At 46.0% G+C, this 21625-nt stretch overlaps 1 protein-coding gene and 1 long non-coding RNA gene across 4 annotated transcripts in view; one reads left to right on the plus strand and one right to left on the minus strand.

The window, feature by feature from the left end:
- The window catches only part of marchf8 (membrane-associated ring finger (C3HC4) 8), a 67029-nt gene extending 63197 nt beyond the window's left edge, over positions 1–3832 (plus strand). For both annotated transcript variants that reach the window (XM_043678706.2, XM_087982452.1), the window contains one exon: positions 1738–3832. In XM_043678706.2, coding sequence (XP_043534641.2) covers positions 1738–2042 — 305 coding nt within the window. In that variant the 3' untranslated portion in view covers positions 2043–3832. The remainder of the gene's footprint in view (positions 1–1737) is intronic.
- Positions 3833–8150: 4318 nt separating this feature from the next.
- The window catches only part of LOC148137457 (uncharacterized), a 39444-nt gene continuing 25969 nt past the window's right edge, over positions 8151–21625 (minus strand). For both annotated transcript variants that reach the window (XR_015754269.1, XR_015754270.1), the window contains exon 4: positions 8151–10469. This is a non-coding gene — a long non-coding RNA (uncharacterized LOC148137457). The remainder of the gene's footprint in view (positions 10470–21625) is intronic.

Raw genomic sequence — 21625 nt, forward strand, 5'->3', positions numbered from 1 at the left:
CCTGTCTCTATGGGATGTGGGTTAGGAACCCAGCTGTTGAAGCCAGGGATGAAGTCTCTGGGTGTTTCTAATTTCTGCACCTCCACTTAATCCATGCCTCACTAAATCCTCACCTCCTCCCTCAGTGTGCAACTGACACGTCACCCATTCTGGGTTGGAGGGGGAAGGGGGCGGTTCTGAGACAGCTGAGGCCTAGCTGCTGAGGCTTGGCTGAATTGCCTGCTTGAACTCATCGAGAGGAGACTGAGATCCTCCTCATGGCTCCCAGTGGAGAACTCCCTTTGTGATGGTTCTTTTTGAAAAATATATGGTTATATGAGGGGGGTGTTGGGGGGTTGCATTGGATGGATATCTCATCCATTCCCTTAAACCTGCAGCTTGGCTGCACTTGGGGCATATGGCGGAGCTGGGGTGGGAGCATGACCCTGTCAGCTGTCAATGACACTTCATTCTGCCTCCTCAGCTCCTCAGTTAAAATTGGGAACTGCCAGTTGATGGAGAGACCTTTGATCATTCATACCATTAAGTACAGGTCTGTCACTGTGCAACATGGGGGTACAATACTGGTGGGGACAGGTCTGTCACTGTGCAACATGGGGGTACAATACTGGTGGGGACAGGTCTGTCACTGTGTAACTCTGGGATACAGTACTGATGGGGACAAGTCTGTCATTGTATAACACTGGCGTACAGTACTGGTGGAGACTGGTCTGTCACTGTGTAACACTGGGGTACAGTACTGGTTGGGGACAGGTCTGTCACTGTATAACACTGGGATATAGTACTGGTGGGGACAGGTCTGTCACTGTATAACACTGGGGTACAGTACTGGTTTTCAGTGTGTTCAGTGTGAGAGTGCGATCTCCTGGTTCAGATGTTGGAGTAGAAGGAATGTGAGCCCGGATTTGATGAGTGAAGGGGAAGTGAGCACTGCAGATGCTGGAGAGTCAGAACCGAAGAGTGTGAGGCTGGAAAAGCACAACCGGTCAGGCAACAGGTCCAAGGAACAGGAGAATTGATGTTTTGGGCCTAAGCCCTTCATCCCAAAAAATTGACTCCCCTGCTCCTCGGCTGCTTGCCTGACCTGCTGTGCTTTTCCAGCACCACACGTTTTGACTCTGAAGAGTGAAGAGTTGAGTAACATTGGTCAGATGTTGCAGAAAGGTGGGACTTGAAGATTCACAGACGTTCAGGAACGATATCAGAGGGAGGAGGTGTGTGATGGCCTTCGGGCTGGGACTGGCTGTGTGGATGTTGTGGGAGTGGCTGAGAGGAATGTGGGAGCTGAGGGTTGGATATGGAGATGTAGAAAGCCCTGGGGAAGGTCTTTGCTGTGAGTACTGTGTGACTTTGGAACTCTCTGCCTCAGAAGGCACTAGAGGTGGGGTCCTTGAATATTTTTTTGGTAGACATAGCTCAGGTCTTGCTCGGCCCGAGAATCAAAGATCATCAGGGGTGGATGGGAAGGTGGAATGCAAAACACTGTCATACTATCCACGATCCTATGGAAAGACAACACAGCCTTGAATGGCCTCCTTATGCTCCTCGTGTGTCTGTGGTTTCAGGCAGGCAAGGCTGAGGGACAAAGATATTAAGGTAGAACTTTGGGAATTAAAGTCTCATAGTATCAGGAATAATTTGATGGTGTTTTCTTTCCATCTTCCAGCCCAAGTACACGGCAACATGAACTGGTGATGACCACGTGTTAAATTACGCATTTTTAATCCATCCTTGCAGGTATTTTGGAGTGGCCATTCTGGACTAAGCTGGTGGTTGTGGCAATTGGCTTCACTGGGGGACTTGTGTTCATGTACGTGCAGTGCAAAGTGTACGTGCAACTGTGGAAGAGACTGAAGGCGTACAACAGGGTCATCTACGTGCAGAACTGCCCAGAGAGCAGCAGGAAATGCGTCGGGGAGAAGCCACCACTGACTGAGCAGAACCTGGAGAACAAGGAAGCATCTTCGGTCCAACGGTTAGGGATTAACTCTCTGCATTGCACAGAGCCTGAGGACTGTGGGGTGGGGATACTGAACGTGTAGGGTTTACACTACATGGACTCTCTATGTGGGGAGCAGATTTGACCCAACGTACCCTGTCAGTTACTGCTGAGATGGTGTGCAACACTAGATTTCCAGGTAGGCCTAATTTTGAACTCCAGTGAAGATGGACAGGGTGATCACGTCATGTCTGGCAATCATGGTTAAGATTATTCCCCTGCTCGCTCTCTCTCTCTCTCTCGTTCACACTCTCTCGCTCTCTTCCCTCTGTTTCTCTGTGACCCTAAAGTTTTGCAACAGGGTGAGAGGTACTTCTGATCTTCGGAAACCCACTGTTCCAATCAACATTTCAACATACTACTGAGGTGATCCCTTGCTGATACCACTGCAATCTCAAACAAAGACTCTGTTTTGCCAGTGACTTTGCAAAAAACAAAATAGACTCCACAATTACCGAAACACCAAGTAGCAAACTAGCACTTTTAATGAGGCTTTCTTTTGTATCGAAGTTTGTGTGTTCTGTGACAGTATGTTTCGGTGTAATTCTGATTGTATGGAAATCACTGTCCCAATATTTTTTATTTCATGTTGAAGAAGTTTTTGACGAAAGTTGTAATAATTTCAGACTGGGGACAACTAAACCTGACGACAGTCAGGTTTATTATTTTCAATGATTCTTCCAAAAGGTCCTTGAGAAAGATTTTATTTACCAAGATAATCTCACTGGCTACATCTCAAGTGCAATTATTCCCCTTTTTTTGTTGAATTGTTTCTTTTCTAATATTATGATGTCTCCATTTTTAGAAACCAGCTCCTTCTGTTGTCTTTCCATTGTTTTGGATAATTATTTATTGGAAAATACATGTGTAAAAAGATGCACTTGGAAAGTCTGGGACCAGAATCTTTCCTTTTATATGCAGGTTTGTTATTTAGTCATTGTTATAAGCAGCAAGACAAAGGGAAACAAATACTACTTCTATAAGTTATTAATATAAATTTTAAGATATCATTTATTTCTATTTGTTTATAAATGTAGCAGCTTTTTGCATCTAAAGTTTCTAAATTTGTATTGTCACTTACCTCCAATATTTGAACTCGAGGGCATTGTGTGGCCACTTACCACTGACCTTTGAACTCAAACGCCCAGTACCTATGTGCAGGCTGTGCCTCCAAAATGGCCGACTTACCACCAGGCTCATGTTGCCATGGAGATTAAAGCCCAAACTCCCCTTTTGTTGTCAGGGAATCTGGAAATATACCATTTTATGAGAGAGAAAATTCTATGTTGCCAACACGCCCAGGATTGTCAATTAGCAAAACCAATTTCTCATAAACACGAAACATTTAATCAAAGCATTCCTTCAAAGAAAATGATACATTTTTTTAACAATGTGAAAGAAGAACGATATCATTACCTGGAAAAAAGATTCACCTGCTAAAAGTATTCTTGCCATTGTTTCTTCTTTAACTACACTGCAACTATAACCCAGCAATCCATCACCAATCCTGACTTTTTGTGAATGTTGTCACAAATGGCTCTAGCCTGCGTTTGCAATTCTGCATTTTTTTTAAAAAGGAAAGCTAAATTAAATTCAAGGCTCCTGTTTGAATGGATTTCCATGGCTGTTCAAGGAGTGGTCAGTGCAACTTTGGGATGAGAATTGCACCTAGTTCATTAGTTGGGTGAAAGGAATTTCTTGGTACAGTCATTTGAACTGTATTTAAAATGTATAGTTTTGTACTTCATTGTGTTTTTATTTCACAGTACAGTATTAAATGTATAGTCTACTACATTGTTGCATAGTTTCCCAATAAACTTTGACTTTGTTGTACACGTGTGATTTATTTGTGGACTTGGATTGCACCTGAATTGAATTGGAATAGGCAGGTTCTGACTGTGGGAGCATCACAATCCTGCATTCACTCTGACATTCACAATTGCACATTCCAGTGCAAATCAGACAATGACAACTGGGCTTCCCACCTACTTCCCCTCCCTACCCGGTCTGGGTGTCCTGAGGACAATATTATACTCCAGCTTCTACCTGTCTGTCATTAGGGGTGGTCTAACCCTTTTGCTACATCTAATCCTATCTCTTTGTAGCCCTGGAATCATTTTGTCTGTTTTTTTTTTTCATTCCTTTGTGGGATGTGGACGTCGCTGGGTGAGGCCTGCATTTTTATTCCTATCCTTAATTGAACTGAGTGGCTCGCTAGACTATTTCAGGGGATAGTTCAGAGTCAAGCACATTGCTGTGGGTGTGGAGTCACGTGGACCAGAACACAGATTTCCTTCCCTAAAGGACATGAGTGAACCCATTGGAAGTTTCATTTTGCAACAGTCAATCATGGTTACATCACTGAAACTTGCATTTAATTCTGGATTTTACTAAGAGTGTTTAAATTCCATGTTGGGATTTAACATATGTTCCAAAAATATTGAGCTAGGCCTCAGGCTTACGAACTCAGTGCTATTACCCCATGGCATTTACCCCTCTTAATATACTGCTTATCCCATTATTACCCGATTATCCTGTAGCTTTTCGGGCATCAGCTCACACAAACACTTTAGTTTTTAAAATGTTTTCTCCTGTTATCTCTGATCTTATTTTCACCAGTCACAGTCCATTGGGGAGGCAATGTCCCAGTGGATTTATTGCGAGACTATTAATCCAGAAACTCAGCCAATGCCTTGGAGTCCGGGTTCAAATCTTGCCGTAGAGAATCTGGAATTAGGTGTCTAATGATGACCATGAATTGACTGTTGGGAAAAGCCCACCTGAATCTTTAACGTCTTTGAGGGAAGGAAATCTGCTATCCTTACCCGGTTTGGCCTACATGTGATTCCAGACCCCAGCAATGGGGTTGACTCTTAGCTGCCCTCTGAGCAACTAGGAATGAGCAATAAATGCTGGACTAACTAACGACACCCCCATTCCCATGAATGAATTCAAAAAAAAAATCTGGTATTGACTCTGATCTGGCAACAGAAACTCTTTATTTACTCCATCGATAATTTTGAACATTGCCATCAAATCTAACCTGACCTCCCTGCTCGAAATAGAACAGCTTCCCTCTGCTTTTCCAGTCTGAGGTGCCCCATACCCACTCCCATTCTAGTCAATCTGCATCTCCCAGGCTTTGACAACTCTCTTAACGTGCTGAAGAAACTAAAGCAACTGGAACGTTTCCAGTATTTATTGAAGATTTAGCAAAACCTAGTCTATTCGCTTTCAGAAAAGCCGGCTTTTACAGCCTGTCCCACCACCTTCCAAAAAAGGTTACGTAGACCGTCAAGTCTCTGTTTCCGCATGATCTCCACCAATCACTTTGGCTAAAATGGTCAGGGCGATCCCAGGTCAGTTGTCTTTTTTAAGATCTTGTGTCCATTTCCTGCATTGCCGCAGGTTTGGTGAGATTGTAGCACCTCATTGGTGTTTTATTTGAAGGGGTTGCTCCTTGACATTCACTTGCACTTTAGCCCAACACTCCTGACCTTTGGTCACTCCGCCTGGAGTAACTCAGAGCTATACAGCATGGAAAAAGACCCTTCAGTCCAAACGAGTAGGCCTCCTCCTGGGTCTGGCCCAGATGGCTGTGGAGGGGTTTGTTCAATTCAACGAACCCCTGCCTGCTCCCCCTCCCCTGAACTTACATCCCAGCTGGTGTGCCCCTGTGCTATGCACAATGTCCCAATTGAGATGTCTCACAACCCAATGGCATCACTGGAACCAGCTCCAGGAATGAGGTTTCAATTTAACTTGTTCGGGTTTCTTTATTGCTTGGTTGCAGTGCCCCTTCTTACTGGAATGTTTGTTTCATTGGTTGCTCGCTTTTTTAAGTGTCTCTGGTCAAGGTGAGAGAAATTCGAGTTTAGCTTGTTTACAGAGGGGCTGGGTTTGAAGACACTATTCATTACTCAGTGATAGTTCGCAGGGGGAGATTACTGTTTATAAGTCCTCTTTTGAGATTGGTTCTGGGAACATTTATACATTGACTATTAGCCCTCAGACACTCCAAAGTAGACAAGTGGAAGGCTGGAAAATCACAGCAAGCCAGGCAGCATTAGGAGGTGGAGAAGTCGACATTTCGGGTATAACTTTTCTTCAGGACTGGGCTGGGTGTAAGGGGAGCTGCAGGTAAAGGGGGAGGCAGTGAGGGAGGGTTTTTTGTGACAGTGGCGGAGTGGTGAGGTCGTGATAGGTGAACACAGATAGAGGGTATGACCTGGTTGGTCAATGGGAGGAATGCATCCAGTCAGTGGCTGGAAGGAAGGGTCGGTCGGTGGAGTGAAAGGGAGGGGGAGGGGCTGGAAATGGAACCGGGGATGGGGACGGAAGGTTATTTGAACTTGGAGAACTCAATGTTGAGTTCTCTGGGCTGTAGGCTGCCCAGGCAGAAGATGAGGGGTTGTTCCTCCAATTTGTGGTTTGGTTCATTGTGGCAATGAAGGAGGCTGAGGGTGGTCATGTTGGGAAGGGGAATTATAACGGGCGGTAACTAGGAGGTAAGGTTGACACTCCAAAAGAGGTCAAGTGTCCAATTTGTTTGAAGTTTGACCAATTTTTACCAAGTTTTGCCAATTTTTGTAGGTGCACCATTGAATGTATCCTGTCTAGATCATCACAGCTCAGTATGGCAACTGTTCTTCTGAACACTGTACAAAATTATACAGCATTATGGATACAGTCCAGTCCATCACACAAACCAGCCTTCATTCCATTGACTCCATTTATTCTTCCCACAGCCTCGGGAAAGTAACCAACATCATCAAAGACCCCTCCCACCTCGGTTACACTCTCTTCCACCCTCTGCCATTGTGTAGATATAAAGGTTTGAAAACATGTACAAACAGGTTCAAGAACAGCTTCTTCCCCACTGTTATCAGACTTTTGAACAGACCTCTCAAATGTTAATTCTGATCTCTCGCTCTCTCTGCACCTTCTCTGTGGCTGTGTACTTTGCACTTTGTATAGTACAATCTGCCTGTATAGCACGCAGAACAAAACTTTTCACTGTATCTCAGTACATGTGACAATAAATCGATCAAGTTTTGAAAGTTTACAAGACATGTTTGGTTGTCAATAATGGATTGACACAAGTGCCATTGAGCTGAAAATATGTTGCTGGAAAAGCGCAGCAGGTCAGGCAGCATCCAAGGAACAGGAGAATCGACGTTTCGGGCATAAGCCCTTCTTCAGGTTTGGGGAGTGCCATTGAGGCCTTTGTCACATGACTGACGAGACCCTCTCCCACTCTTTGGCCCAGCCATTGGTGTCCATTGGAAGGTTGATGCTCAACCAGTTTGGCCACATTACCTTCCTTCATCAAGCTCCTGGAGTGTGACTTTAACCTAGAAGTGTTGGCTCAGAGGTAGGGACGCTACCCACTTTGCTGAAGAGCTCTTCCAGAACTATTTACAGAGAGTGGTTACTAGTCCCAGCATGTTTCCCTTTATTGTGTTTCAGCCCCATCTATATTTCCCATCGCCACATGGAACAGTTAGTCTGTGAAGGATTCCCTACATCGTGTTGGCTGCGACACGCCTCCTCCTCATAAATCCTCCAGCCTTTGCTCAGAGCTAGAGGATAGCAACCTATTAGGACAATAAACTGGCCATTCCTCAAATCATTTTCATAGCGTAGTACTCTTCATAACCCTTTGACCCATTGCTAATTAAAAATAAGTCCAATTCCTGTTCAGGTTTTTTCAGTATCCTGATAGCCACTACTCTGGAGTGTGAGTTCCAACAGATTCATGACTCTTTGAGAGAAATAATTTCTCCTCACCTCTGTTTTAAATCTGCTAACCCTTATCCTAAAGCCATTGCCCTTCATTCTAGATTGTTCCACAAGGGGAAACATTTTCCCCACTTCGGAGATGCCCTCTCTTCCCCAAACAAGTCTAGGTTCCTCCTACTCCCCTGACTAATTCATTCCACCACACAGTTAGCCCTTAGATGATACTGTTCTTTGAAGACTCCCGTCTCTTTATGAACATTTAACTTGACCTGAAGCTGACACAATGGGTTTCTGACTGGCTGGAAGATGCGGCTTTAGGAGATTGCAAGAAACGTTCAGATTCTGAGGAACATTTGTTGTGAGCGATTTCTCTTCCAGTCGCACAACTTCTCAAAGAAAGCAACATGTGAAGGGTAAATGTATTTAATTAAGGAATCAAATGCTCTCAATTTGAAAGTTCATGCACAGCCATTAGTCACAGACATGCGACAGAAACCCACAAGTCATTCAGAAAGCAAACGCTTTGTCACCATGGTGTTGTTACAGTGGTGTGCCAATGCTCTTTGTTGCTTTGTGAACGCACCAGTGCAAGTTGTTCTTCAGATAGCAATGAGTTTCAGAGAATTTGGAAATGAGCAAATGTTGTTACATTTGTGGACTAGTGAAGAAGTTCACGCTCTGCGTATTTAGGCCTCAACAATATGTTGAGAAATGCTCAGACCTATCAGTATTCCCGACTCAAGTTACACAGCACTGCCTGACATAGAGGATTGGACCATTCAAGGACATATGCAGCCTATTATCTGACACCAATGAACTTCAGGGAGCCCATCACAGCTTCTTAACTCGTCTGGACCATTTGGAAGCTGTCTGCAGGCTCGATGCCAGTAAGTTACCAGAATGAGCTGTCTGACCGACGAGATGACGGAAGGATTTTGCGCAGGCCTTCCCCACACGTGATCCCCCCACCAACATGGACAACCCCCCCCCACCCCCTCAGTGGAACAATGTGGGAGGGGCGACACATTACGCCCAGGAGAAAGCTCATGGTTAACTTTCAAATTTTGCTTTGCTGGTGATTCAGATTCAGTAAAAAGTATGAACCAACAGGAGCAGGAGTAGGCCGTTTGGCTCTCAGGCCTGCTATGTCATTCAGTAAGAGCATCTGATTGGACCTTCAAAGAATGCTGAAAGAGAGTGCTCTCTGGGAGTCCATAGACTCACGGGCATCTGAGAGAGAGAGAGGAAAATAAAACTTTTTTTCTCTCCATCTTAAGTGGGGGAGCCCTTCTTTATAAACAGTGCCTCAGAGTTCTAGTCTCCTGCACCTACACTCCCCCCCACCCTCTCAGTCCCCTTGAAATTTCCATCAATGAGATTATCCTCACATTCTCCCCGTGACTGCGTGGGTTTCCTCCGGCTGCTCCGGTTTCCTCCCACAGTCCAAAAATGTGCAGGTTCGGTCCATACTGTCCAGGGGTGTGTAGGTTAGATGCATTAGTCATGGACAAATGTAGAGTAATAGGGTGGAGCAGTGGGTCTGCGTGGGTTGGTGTTCGGAGGTTCAGTATGGACTTGTTGGGCCGAATGTTTCCACACGGTAGGGATTCAACGGTAACATCAGAAAGGGGGTCCCAGAATGGAGAGGCTGGAAAGGCATGAGGCAAAACAGGGCAAGGGAATAGCGGGAGGAAGGCTCCCACTGACATCCATGAGACATGAATGGCTGTAACTGGCATAATTCATGCATCATCCTGTTGGTAATCAGTTAGCAACAAAACAGCAACATGAGTGTATTGGTTGTCTTGGAACACTGCTCTGAGAGATGCAAAACAAGTTGGACAAGTATGTGTCATTTGCATGCTGGATTGGATATTCCAGGCATGCTGCCTCACAATGCCAGGGACCCGGATTTGGGTCCAGCCTCGGGCAACTATGTGTAGTTTGTATATTCTATGCATGGGGGTGCTTCAGTTTCCTCCCACAATCCAAAGATGATGAGTGGAGGTGCCGGTGTTGGACTGGGGTGGACAAGGTCAGCAACCACATGTCATCAGGTTATAGTCCAACAGTTCTATTTGAAATCACAAGCTTTCAGAGGGTAGCCCTTTCATCAGGTGAAAAGACCTGACAAACAGGATATGCTCCAAAAATCTGTGATTTCAGACAAACCTGCAGGACTACAACCTCGTGTCATGTGATTTCTGACTTAGTCCGAAGATGTGCAGGTTAGGGTGGATTGGCTATGCTATATTTCCCATAGTGTCCAGGGATGTGCAGGCTAGGTGGGTTAGCCATAAGAAATGCAGGGTTACGGGAACAGGGTGGGTCTGCCTGGGATGCTCCTCAGAGGGTCAGCATGGGTTCAATGGGTCGAATGGACTATTTCCACACTGCTGGGATTCTATGATCTTGAGTAGTGGATGGAGCAGATTACCTCGACAAATAATGAGGAAGCTATGGATGAAGGATATGCAGCACATGAGTTAATTCTTTTTACTGGAAGATGCTACAGTTGGGAAAGCATGGTGCCATTTTGGAGTGCTATAAAAAAAAGAGATACATATTTCTTGCTGACAGAAGATTTTTGGAATGATCCCGAGGGCTGGGCTCCTCCTCTAGACTCCGGGCAGCGGCATGATCGGAGGCCAGTGTCTTTTGCGGCTTTTGTGAGATTCCACCTTCAAGCACCTCGCACACCCTTTTATCAGTGCCCTTGGAGCCCTGGCTGTAACAGCAAGGAAACAAAGAGAGAGGTCAGGGAAGAACGTTCGCCCCCTGGATCCCTCCATTCAAGGTAGTGACTGCAGCATCTAACACTGGACAAACAGGAAGGGGAATGGGAGGATATCCAGTTTCCAACTCAACAGGGCGTCAAGATTTGAGAGTCATCATCCTCTCTCAGCAACCCCAGTGGGTTAAAACCCAGACCGTACTCCACGTCTCTGCTCTTGCTGTTATTAATGATTAGATTAGATTACTTACAGTGTGGAAACAGGCCCTTTGGCCCAACAAGTCCACACCGCCCCGCCAAAGCGCAACCCACCATACCTCTACATTTACCCCTTTCCCTTACACTACAGGCAATTTAGCATGGCCAATTCACCTGACCTACACATCTTTGGACTGTGGGAGAAACCGGAGCACCCGGAGGAAACCCACGCAGACTAACGTGCAAACTCCACACAGTTAGTCACCTGAGGCGGGAATTGAACCCGGGTCTCTGGCGCTGTGAGGCAGCAGTGCTAACCACTGTGCCACCGTGCCGCCCACGGTGTCTTACTGCCCTTCCACCCCTAGCCAGAATGGGTCCCCAGTGACTCACCTCCAGTTGCACTGGCTTTCACCTCCCCTCTTCAGCTCCCCTCCTAAACCCTGTCCTGTCTTACTCACAACTGCAGCATTGGAGTCAAGGTCAGGTGAGGCATGGGCCTCACACCAAGTTTGAGCCTTCCTCACTGCCCAGGTTCGCTTTCAATTGGAGCCTTACTCATGGCCAGCGCTCCTTTGGAATCAAGGGTCATGCAGTGATCGTCATAGACCATAGGAGAAGCATGAGGCCATTTGGCCCATCGAGTCCGTTCCACTATGCGTTTATGGCTGATACATTTTTCAACCCCATTCTCATGCCTTTTCCTGTAACCCTGGATCCCCTTACTAACCAAGAACCTATCTATCTCTGCCTTTAAGACACTCAATGACTTGCCCTCTAGCATTCCATGGCAATGAATTCCACAGATTCACCAGCCTCTGGCTGAGAAAATACCACTTCTCAGTCTAAAGGGCTATCCCTTCCCTCTGAGGCTGTGCCCTCGGGTCCTAGTCTCTCCCACTGGTGGAAACATCTTCTCGACATCCGCTCTGGGATGGTAGGGTGGCTAGCGCCTCTGCTTCACAGCGCTAGGGACCCGGGTTTGATTTCAGCCCCGGGTGACTGTGTGGAGTTTGCACATTCTCCCCGTGTCTGCGTGGGTTTCCTCTGGGTGCTCCGGCTTCCTCACACAGTCCAAAGATGTGCAGGTCAGGTGGATTGGTCATGGAAAATATGGGGTTAGAGTAGGGGGCTGAGTCTGGGTGGGATGCTCTTTGGGGGATTAGTGAGGACTCGATGGGCCAAATGGCCTGGTTCCACACTGTCGGGATTCTATGATCCACATCTCTCAGTATTCCATCAATTAGATCCCTCCTGTCATTCTTCTAAAAGCCATCAGGTACAGACTCAGCGTCTTCAATATGACAAGCACTTCAACCCTGGGATCATTCTGAAATACCTCCTCTGGACTCCCTCCAAGGCCAGCACATCCTTCCTTCGATATGGGGCCCAAAACTGCACTCAATATTCCAAATGCGGTCTGACCACAGCCTTCATGCAGTACATCACTCTTCTTGCATTCTAGCCCTCTCCAAATGAATGCTGGCAATTTTACTCCAAGTCACTGTAAAAACTCTCAAAACAAAAGCCAAAAAATCTCAATGATCCTGAGGGACTGGACAGGGAGGCGGAGGTTTCCTGTAAACACAGGAGCGCAAGTAGGATTTCAGCCCACTGGATTAATTCCGCCATTTGAAGAGATCATGGCTGAGTTGATAATCCCCAACGCCCTGCCCCCTTCAGCACCTACCACTTCAGTCACCATCTCAATGTGAGATCTATTTGTTCAAAATTATTCCAGTGACAAAAGAGAACCAGTGGGACTAAAACTGCAAGGTGAAACCCGTGTGTAATCTCACTCAATTTTGTTGCTGGGCAACAGAAGCCATTTGGCCCATCGAGATTCTATACTCCTTGCCTGCATTCAGATTTGACACCACCTTGCTATAGTTCGGTGTCTTGCTGTTTTGTTAACTCTTATACAAACACGCTTCAGATGTACTTGCTCATTGGGACAGCGTTTTGAACACAATTCGGGTAATGTATTTAATGCAAATTATTGCGAGCATTAACTTTGTTTACCGCCTTCATTCCAGTATCTTTGTTCACATTTCAACTCCACCCTGTTGAATGTCAACCTGTATTTATATAGCCCCTTTAACTTATCGAAACATCCCCAGGCACTCTGGAGAAGCCTAATTGGAGAAAAAAATAGACATCAAAGCAAAGATTATGACAGAATAAGTTTCTAATGGAACAAGGAAGACAGAAATAAATTTGGGGAAGTGGCAATTTTGAGGTGTGGATTTCTAGAGCTTAGGATCCAGACTGCTGACCCGACAGATATCATTGGGAGAAGGAAGTGGGGGATGGCTGATATTTGGAGGGATATCATAACTAGAGGCCAATTAGTACAAAGTAGTCACAAAATCCAATAAGGAGCAGGAACATCTTCAGCCAAAGAGTGTGGAACTGACTGCGGTGCTCAGCGTTCGATTATGTCTGTCTGTTCACAGTGCTCTGAGCTCCCTATGATGGGTTCAGTCAGGAAAGGAAATGAAGCTGAGACAACAGCTGTCAAAATGACAGAGCAGATATTTCCCAAAGGTTGGGTAACGCCGTCCCCCCGACAACACGCACATGCACACAGACACACACACACACTCAGACACATACACATGCAGACACAGACACGCACACACGTGCACTCAGACACACACACACACTCAGACACATACACATGCAGACACAGACACGCACACACGTGCACTCAGACACATACATACTCAGACACATACACATGTAGACACATACACATGCAGACACATACATACGCAGACATGCACTCAGACACACACACACACACACACACTCAGACACACACAGACACACACACATGCACTCAGATATACACGCACACGCACACACAGACACACACACATGCACTCAGACACACAAACAGTGACACGCACACGCACAGGCTCGCACACACACACTGACACGCACACACTCAGACACGCACAAACATATACACACATGCACTCAGATACACAGACACGCAGACACAGACACACACACACACCTGCTGCACGTATAATCTCTGAGGCATAATCGTACAGACCTCTTACTATCAAACCACTGGCTGTCAATGATAGCAGTAGCAGCAATGAATTAGGGAGCAGCTTGACAAACAAATGAAGAGTTGAGGTGGGCTACAATGTTAAACTTTGGAAACCTGGGAACAAGACATAATGGAGTATAAGGAGAAAGTGAGGACTGTGGATGCTGGAGATCAGAGTTGAGAGTGTGGTGCTGGAAAAGCACAGCAGGTCAGGCAGCATCTGAGCAGCTGGAGAGTCGATGCTTTGTGCATAAGCCATGTGGTTGCAGGGATCAATGTGGATTTCAACAGTTTCCTCATTTCCCCTCCCCCACATTATCCAAGCCTCCAACTCAGCACTGCCCTCCTGACCTGTCCATTACCTTTCCCATCTATCCGATCCACCCTCCTCTCCGACCTATCCCTTTCTCCCCCACCTCCGTCTGCCTATCACAATCTCAGCTACGTTCCCCCAACCCCTGCCCCCCCAAACCCCACCCCATTTATCTATCAGCCTCTCAGCCCACAAGCCTCATTCCTGATGCCCAAAACATTGATTCTCCTGCTCCTCGGATGCTGCCTGACCTGCTGTGCTTTTCCAGTACCACACTCTTGAGAGTGGAATATAAAGATAGCAGAGACTGAGTGGGCCGAATGGCCTGTTTCTGTACTATATTAGAATAAACAAACAAAAGAGAAGTCCAGCACTGCCTTGAATGGAGGGATCCAAGTCTGTACCGATCATCATGGCCTAGCTAAACTAAAAAACAAACCTTCTGCCCTTATCCCTCTATTCCCTCCTTATTCATGTCACCATCCAGATGCCTCTTAAATATCGCCAATGTGCCTGGTCCCACCACCACTTTTGGCAGTGCGTTCCAGGCTCCTACCACTTTCTGTGTGAAAAACTTCCCTCGCACATCTCCCTTAAACTTCACCCCCCCCCCTCACCTTGAACCTGTGCCCCCACTCTAATTGAAACTTCCCCTAGGGGAAAAACCCTCGGACTATCCACCCTATCTATAATTGTGTAGACCTCAATCAGGTCTTCTCTCAGCCGCCGTCTTTCCAGTGAAAACAATCCTAATCTCTTTAACCTTTCCTCACAGACAATGCCCTCAAGACCAGGCAACATCCTGGTCAACCTTCTCTGCACTCCCTCCAAAGCTTCCATAGCGCGGCAACCAAAACTGCACACAATATTCCAAATTCGGCCTAACAAGGATTTAATATAGCTGGAACATAGTTTGCCAACTCTTGTTCTCCATGCTCCATATTGTGAACTGATTGGGCCGAATGGCCTGTTTCTGTACTAAATTGTGGACTGACTGGGCCGAATGACTCGTTTCTGTACTATATTGTGGACTGGTTGGGCTGAATGGCCCTTTTTTGTACTATATTTTGGACTGACTGGGCCAAATGACCTGTTTCTCTACTATATTGCGTACTGGTTGTGCTGTATGGACTGTTTCTGTACTGTATTGTGGACTGGTTGTACTGTATGAACTGTTTCTGTACTATATTGTGGACTGACTGTGCTTAATGGCCTGTTTCTGTACTATACTGTGGACTGGTTGAGCCGTATGGCCTGTGGCTGTACTATATTGTGGACAGGTGGGGTTGAATGGCCTGTTTCTGTACTATATTGTGGACTGGTTGGGCCGAATGGCCTGTTTCTATACAATATTGTGGACTGGTTGGGCCGAATGGCCTGTTCCTGTACTATGTTGCCTAGGTAATGTAAACACGGAGGGTGGAATTTTCCCATCTCTGTCGGTGGCATGAGAAGTGCATGGTGAGAAGTGGAAATAATTGGGTGGGTTTGACCCCATCCCAGAAAGAAACTCAATGCCTCTGTGCAACCCCTACCATTCCATGCCAGAGGCTCATTGGGAGCTCTCTCAAGTTGCCAGCAATGAAGGCCCTAACGTGGTCAATGAATGGGCACTTCACGGCCTCAATGAGCCACCCCACCTTCCCAGCAGGCGAGAAAGAGTGACACCTCGAAAATAGGTGCAGGAGTAGGCCATTCGGCCTTTTGAGCCTGCTGCACCATTCAGTATGATCATCGTCAATCATCCAAAGCAGTCCTCTGTCTTGGCAACAACCGCTTTCTGTGGCAGAGAATTCCACAGGCTCCATACCATCAGGGCAAGAAATCTCTCCTTGTCTCAGTCCTAAATAGCCTGCCTTGTATCCTCGGACTGTGACTCCCTGGCTCTGGACTCCCCAGTTATTGGGAACAACCTTCCTGCATCTACCCTGTCAAGTCCCTGTTCGAATGTTAAAGCTTGCTGCGAGATTTATCCTTCTCCTCAATCTTCAAAATGACCACTTGTCTTCTCTGAGTCGTTCTTCTGGGCAACCAGGGTGACCCCCTGTGGCGTTGAGGGGTCCTCTAATTGCCCTGATTTGGGGCCAATCAGAGGGTGGCCTCTGAAAGCTAATCCTCTGTCCTTGCGTTTGACCCTGCAAACTCCCCACGCACGGCCCTCCCCCCCATCCCATTCCCCATGACCCCCAACCTGCAACAAGACAATGAACATCGGACAGCTTCTCGGTCCTGGACCCCATCCAGATTAGGCCGGTGCTGTTGGCCTCTAATTGGCATACCAAGGTCGAAGGCTGTGATAGGGTGAGAATCCCACCCTCACTCCACTGTCATCTCTTAGCGAGTCACCATGGGAACAGGGGCAGGGGTGTGGGTGGTGGGGAGGAACTGGCTAATCTCTATCTAACACCCACCCAGCTCCCAATTTAGTAACAAAAACAGGGAAAATCCCAACCGGGACTCCTCCTCAGAGGGATAGACGGAGATGGAGAGGGGTGAAGAATTGCGGGAAATGGAAACTGGACCAGAAAATACTGAATTTCTTTTCGAAAATTTCTTTTTAAGCTTGCTTTAGCTACAGTACTGAAGAGGGACTGGTGGTGGTGCTGCTGAGTTGAACCAATGGCCTTGTTCCGCTTCACTTGCGCAGATTAGGCCTGATTGATATTTTTAACAGATGGTATGACACACCTCTGGGATAGTGGAATTTGACTCCGGGTCTCCTAGCTCAGAGGTAGGGACATTACCTACAAGAGTAAGAAGAGCCTCAATGCAAGCCTTACATTCTTGATTCCATTCAGGAAATATGAAATGTCAAGCCCATAGGAGGAACAAGTTTATCTCCTAGTGTCCTGAGAGATTTATTCTGCTTAAAAGCTTAATCCCCTCCGTGTACGTGTCAGCAGGGGCATGGCCATCTTGACTGGAGAGTTTGCAAAGTGCTCCCTCTCCTGACTGGGATGCAAACTGCAGGAATCCAACTCTCAAGTTTTGAACATAGAACATTACGCTGCAGGACAGGCCCTTTGGCCTTCGATATCGCACTGACCTATGAAAGCAATCTGAAGCCCATCTAACCTACACTATTCCATTATTACCCTATGTTTATCTAATGACCATTTAAATTCCCTTAAAGTTGGCGAGTCCACTACTGTTTTGGACCTTGGGGAGGGAGCAGATGAGACTTGAGAGAATTGTGCCAGACATGAGAGTCTTCAGTTGTGTCCAGAGGCTGAATAAGCTGGTATTGTCCTGCTCAGAGCACAACAACACACAGGAGAGGCTTCAGAAACCATGTGAGGCTTTCATAATTGGTTATTGGTCAGAGTATTGAGTACAGGAGTTGGGAGGTCATGTTGTGGCTGTACAGGACATTGGTTAGGCCACTGTTGGACTATTGCATGCAGTTCTGGTCTCCTTCCTATCGGAAAGATGTTGTGAAACTTGAAAGGGTTCAGAAAAAATTTATAAGGATGTTGCCAGGGTTGGATGATTTGAGTTATAGGGAGAGGCTGAACAGGCTGGGGCTGTTTTCCCTGGAGCGTTGGAGGCTGAGGGGTGACCTTAAAGAGGTTTACAAAATTATGAGGGGCATGGATAGGATAAATAGGCAAAGTCTTTTCCCCGGGATCGGGAGTCCAGAACTAGAGGGCATAGGCTTAGGGTGAGAGGGGAAAATTATAAAAGAGACCTAAGGGGCAACCTTTTCATGCAGAGGGTGGCGCGTGTATGGAATGAGCTGCCAGAGGAAGTGGTGGAGGCTGGTACAATTGCAACATTTAAGAGGCATTTGGATGGGTATATGAATAAAAAGGGTTTGGAGGGATATGGGCCGGGTGCTGGCAGGTGGGACTAGATTGGGTTGGGATATCTGGTCGGCATGGACGGGTTGGACCGAAGGGTCTGTTTCCATGCTGTACATTTCTATGACTGTATGACTCTATCCAGGGGTAACTGTGGCAGGAGGGGACAAAGGGAGTGCTCATCCTAAAAAGCCATGGATGCAAGGATCAAAATGTAAAGAGAATTGGATAAATACAGCAAACGGAAAGATTTGCATGGCAATATCAATGATTTAAAAAAGGTAATACTGGGAAATGAAGTGGAGGAGTCAGGCCAGTGTGTCTCATTCACCAGTTTTACTGGGTTTGCCTTCTGCAAGTGGCTAGAGCAGGGGAATGGGACTAATTAGGTAGCTCTTTCAAAGACTAGTACTAACAGGACGGCATGAATGGCCTCCATTTGTGTGGTATTATTCTGTGAATTATTTTAAGACTATGAATGTCCTCCCCAGCCAGAATTTCCAGTAAAGCAAAGGTTGGAAAGACTAGCTGGAGAGTGCACAGAACAATGCAAGCTGCAAGTTATTTCTTTTTCTTTCTCTCTGTCTCTTTCTTTCTCTCATTCTCTCCTTCTTTCCCTCTTTGTTACACTCCCATTAGCTAAAGGAACAGGGCAATGTGGAGCTGTTTTAAGGAACAGATATTGCGTGTCCTTGATAGGTATGTCCCTGTCAGGCAGGGAGGAAGTGACAAGGTAAGGGAGCCGTGGTTTACAACAGAAATGGCATTTCTTGTTACGAAAAAGAAGGAGGCTTATGTGTTGATGAGGCAAGATGGTTCAGATGAGGCGATGGAGAGTTACAGACCAGCTAGGAAGGATTTAAACAGAGAGTTAAGGAGAGCAAAGAGAGGACACAAGCAGTTTTTAGCAAATAGAATAAAGCTTTCTATAGGTATGTGAGGAATAAAAGGATGATTAGGGTAGGAATAGGGCCAGTTAAAGACAGAAGTAGGAAGTTGAGTGTGGACCTTGTGGAGATCGGAGAGGTGCTAAACGAACATTTCTCATCGGTTTTCACTCAGGAAAAGGAGAATATTGTAGAGGAGAAGAATGAGGTACGAGGTATTAGACTAGAAAGGATCGAGGTTAGTTACGAACAGGTGTTATCAATTCTAGAAGGAGTGAAAGTAGACAAGTCCCCTGGGCCGGGTGGGATTTATCCAAGGATTCTCTGGGAAGCTAGGGAGGCAATAGCAGAGCCTTTGTCTTTGATATTTGAGTCATCTTTGTCTACAGGTTTGGTACCAAAGCACTGGAAGATTGCAAATGTTGTGCCCTTGTTCAAGAAGAGCAGTAGAGATGACCCAGGTAATTAAGGACCAGTGAGCCTTACTTCTGTTGTAGGAAAGGCTTCGGAAAGGATTATAAGAGATCGGATTTATAATCATCTAGCAAGCAATGATTTGATTTCAGATAGTCAACATGGTTTCGTCAAGGGCAGGTCGTGTCTCACAAACCTCATTGAGTTTTTTGAGAAGGTGACCAAGCATGTAGATGAGGGTAGGGCAGTTGACGTGGTATACATGGACTTCAGTAAAGCCTTTAATAAGGTTCCACATGGTAGGCAGTTGGAGAAAATGCAGAGGCATGGAATTGAGGGCGATATAGCAGTTTGGATTAGAAACTGGCTTTCTGAAAGAAGGCAGCGAGTGATGGTTGATGGGAAATATTCAGCCTGGAGTCCGGTTACGTGGTTTTGCCACAAGGATCTGTTTTGGGACCACTGCTGGTGGATGGATTAGTAAATTTGCAGACGATGTTAAAGTCAGTAGAGTAGTGGACAGTGTGGAAGAATGTTACAGGTTGCAGGGGGACTTGGATAAACTGCAGATATGGGCTGAGAGTTGGCAAATGGAGTTCAATGCAGCTAAATGTGAGGTGATGTACTTTGGGAAGAATAACAGGAAGGCAAAGTACTGGATCAATGGAAAGATTCTTGGTAGTGTGGATGTGCAGAGGGATCTTGGAAACCATGTACATAGATCCCTGAAAGTTGCCACCCAGGTGGATAGTGCTGTTAAGAAGGCATACGGTGTGTTAGGTTTCATTGGTAGAGGGATTGAGTTCCGGAGCTGCAATATCATGCTGCAACTATACAAAACGCTGGTGCGGCCGCACTTGGAATATTGTGTATAGTTCTGGTCCCCATATTTCAGGAAGGATGTGGAAGCATTGGAAAAGGTGCAGAGGAGATTTACCAGGATGTTGCTTGATCTGGAGGGAAGGTCTTATGAGGAAAGACTGAGAGACTTGAACCTGTTCTCATTGGCAAGAAGAAGATGAAGAGGGGATTTGACAGAGACATACAAGATGGTCAGAGGATTAGATGGGGTAGACAGTGAAAGTCTTTTTCCTAGGATGTGACTTCAGCGTGTATGAGGGGGCATAACTACAAATTGAGGGGTGATAGATTTAAGACAGATGTTAGAGGCAGGTTCTTTATGCAGAGAGTGGTAAGGGCGTGGAATGCCCTACCTGCTAATGTAGTCAACTCAGCCACATTAGGGAGATTTAAATATTCCTTAGATAAGCACATGGATGATTTTGGGATAGCGTAGGGGGACAAGCTGAAAAGAGTTCACAGGTTGATGCCACATTGAGGGCCGAAGGGCCTGCTCTGCACTGTATTGTTCAATGTTCATAATAATGATTGTTTCCAGGTCCTCACCGACCTTTGTCTCTTTGTCAGTTACTGGTATGTTGTTAGTATCCTCCACTGTGAAGACCTACACAAACTACCTGGTCAATGCCTCAGCCATTTCATCATATCGCAAAACTAAATGCCCTTTCTCATCTTCTAAAGGACCAACATTTTATATATTTATAGAAACGATTGCTATCTGCCTTTATATTCTGTGCTAGTTTTTTCTCACCTTCTATCTTTTTGTGCCTTTCTGATGACCTTTAAAGTTTTCCTAATCTTCTAGTTTCATGAAGTTTTTGTCTACTTTGTATGCCTTTCACTTTGACCACGTCCCTTATTTCCTTAGACACCCATGGGAGATTACCCCTTTTTCTTACAGTCCTTCCTTTTCACTGGAATATACTTTTTCTGAGCCCTTTGAAAGTTTGCTTTGAAAGTCCTCCACTGCTTATCAACTATCACATCGTAAAATCTTTGTTTCCACTTTACTTTAGCCAAGTCCTCCCTCCTTCTATTGTAGTCCCCCTTCTTCAAACACAGTTCTGGGGGGGGGGCCTGGGTTCAAGTCCTACCATGGCAGATGGTGGAATTTGAATTCAAAAATATCTGGAATTAAGGGTCAACTGATGACCATAAAACCTTTGGCAATTGTCAGAAAAACCCATCTAGGTCACTAATGTCCTTTCTGGAAGGAAATCTGCCATCCTTACCTGGTCTGGCCTACAAGTGACTGCAGAGACACAGCACTGTAGTTGACTCTCAACTGCCCTCTGAAATGGCCGAGCAAGCCACTCAGCTGTATCAATTCGAGAAAGTCATAACGTGGACTGCAGCGATTCAAGGTGGCAGCTCATCGCCACCTTCTCAAGGGCAACTAGGGATGGGCTATCAATGCTGGCCAGCCAGCGATGCCCAGGTCCCACAAATGAATAAAATAAAAACCCCTGGTATTGGATTTTATCTGCACACTCTCCAGCTATATTCTAAATTCAACCATACTGTGATCACTCCTTGCAAGAAGATCCCTAACCATGAGGTCATTAATTATTCCTGTCTCATTACACAGGACCAGATCTATGACAACTTGTTCCCTC

This window comes from Chiloscyllium plagiosum, unplaced genomic scaffold (assembly GCF_037043375.1).
Source record: "Chiloscyllium plagiosum isolate Xiang-an unplaced genomic scaffold, Cpla_swu_hap1 HiC_scaffold_43, whole genome shotgun sequence".
In the NCBI taxonomy this organism is placed as follows: Eukaryota; Metazoa; Chordata; class Chondrichthyes; order Orectolobiformes; family Hemiscylliidae; genus Chiloscyllium; species Chiloscyllium plagiosum.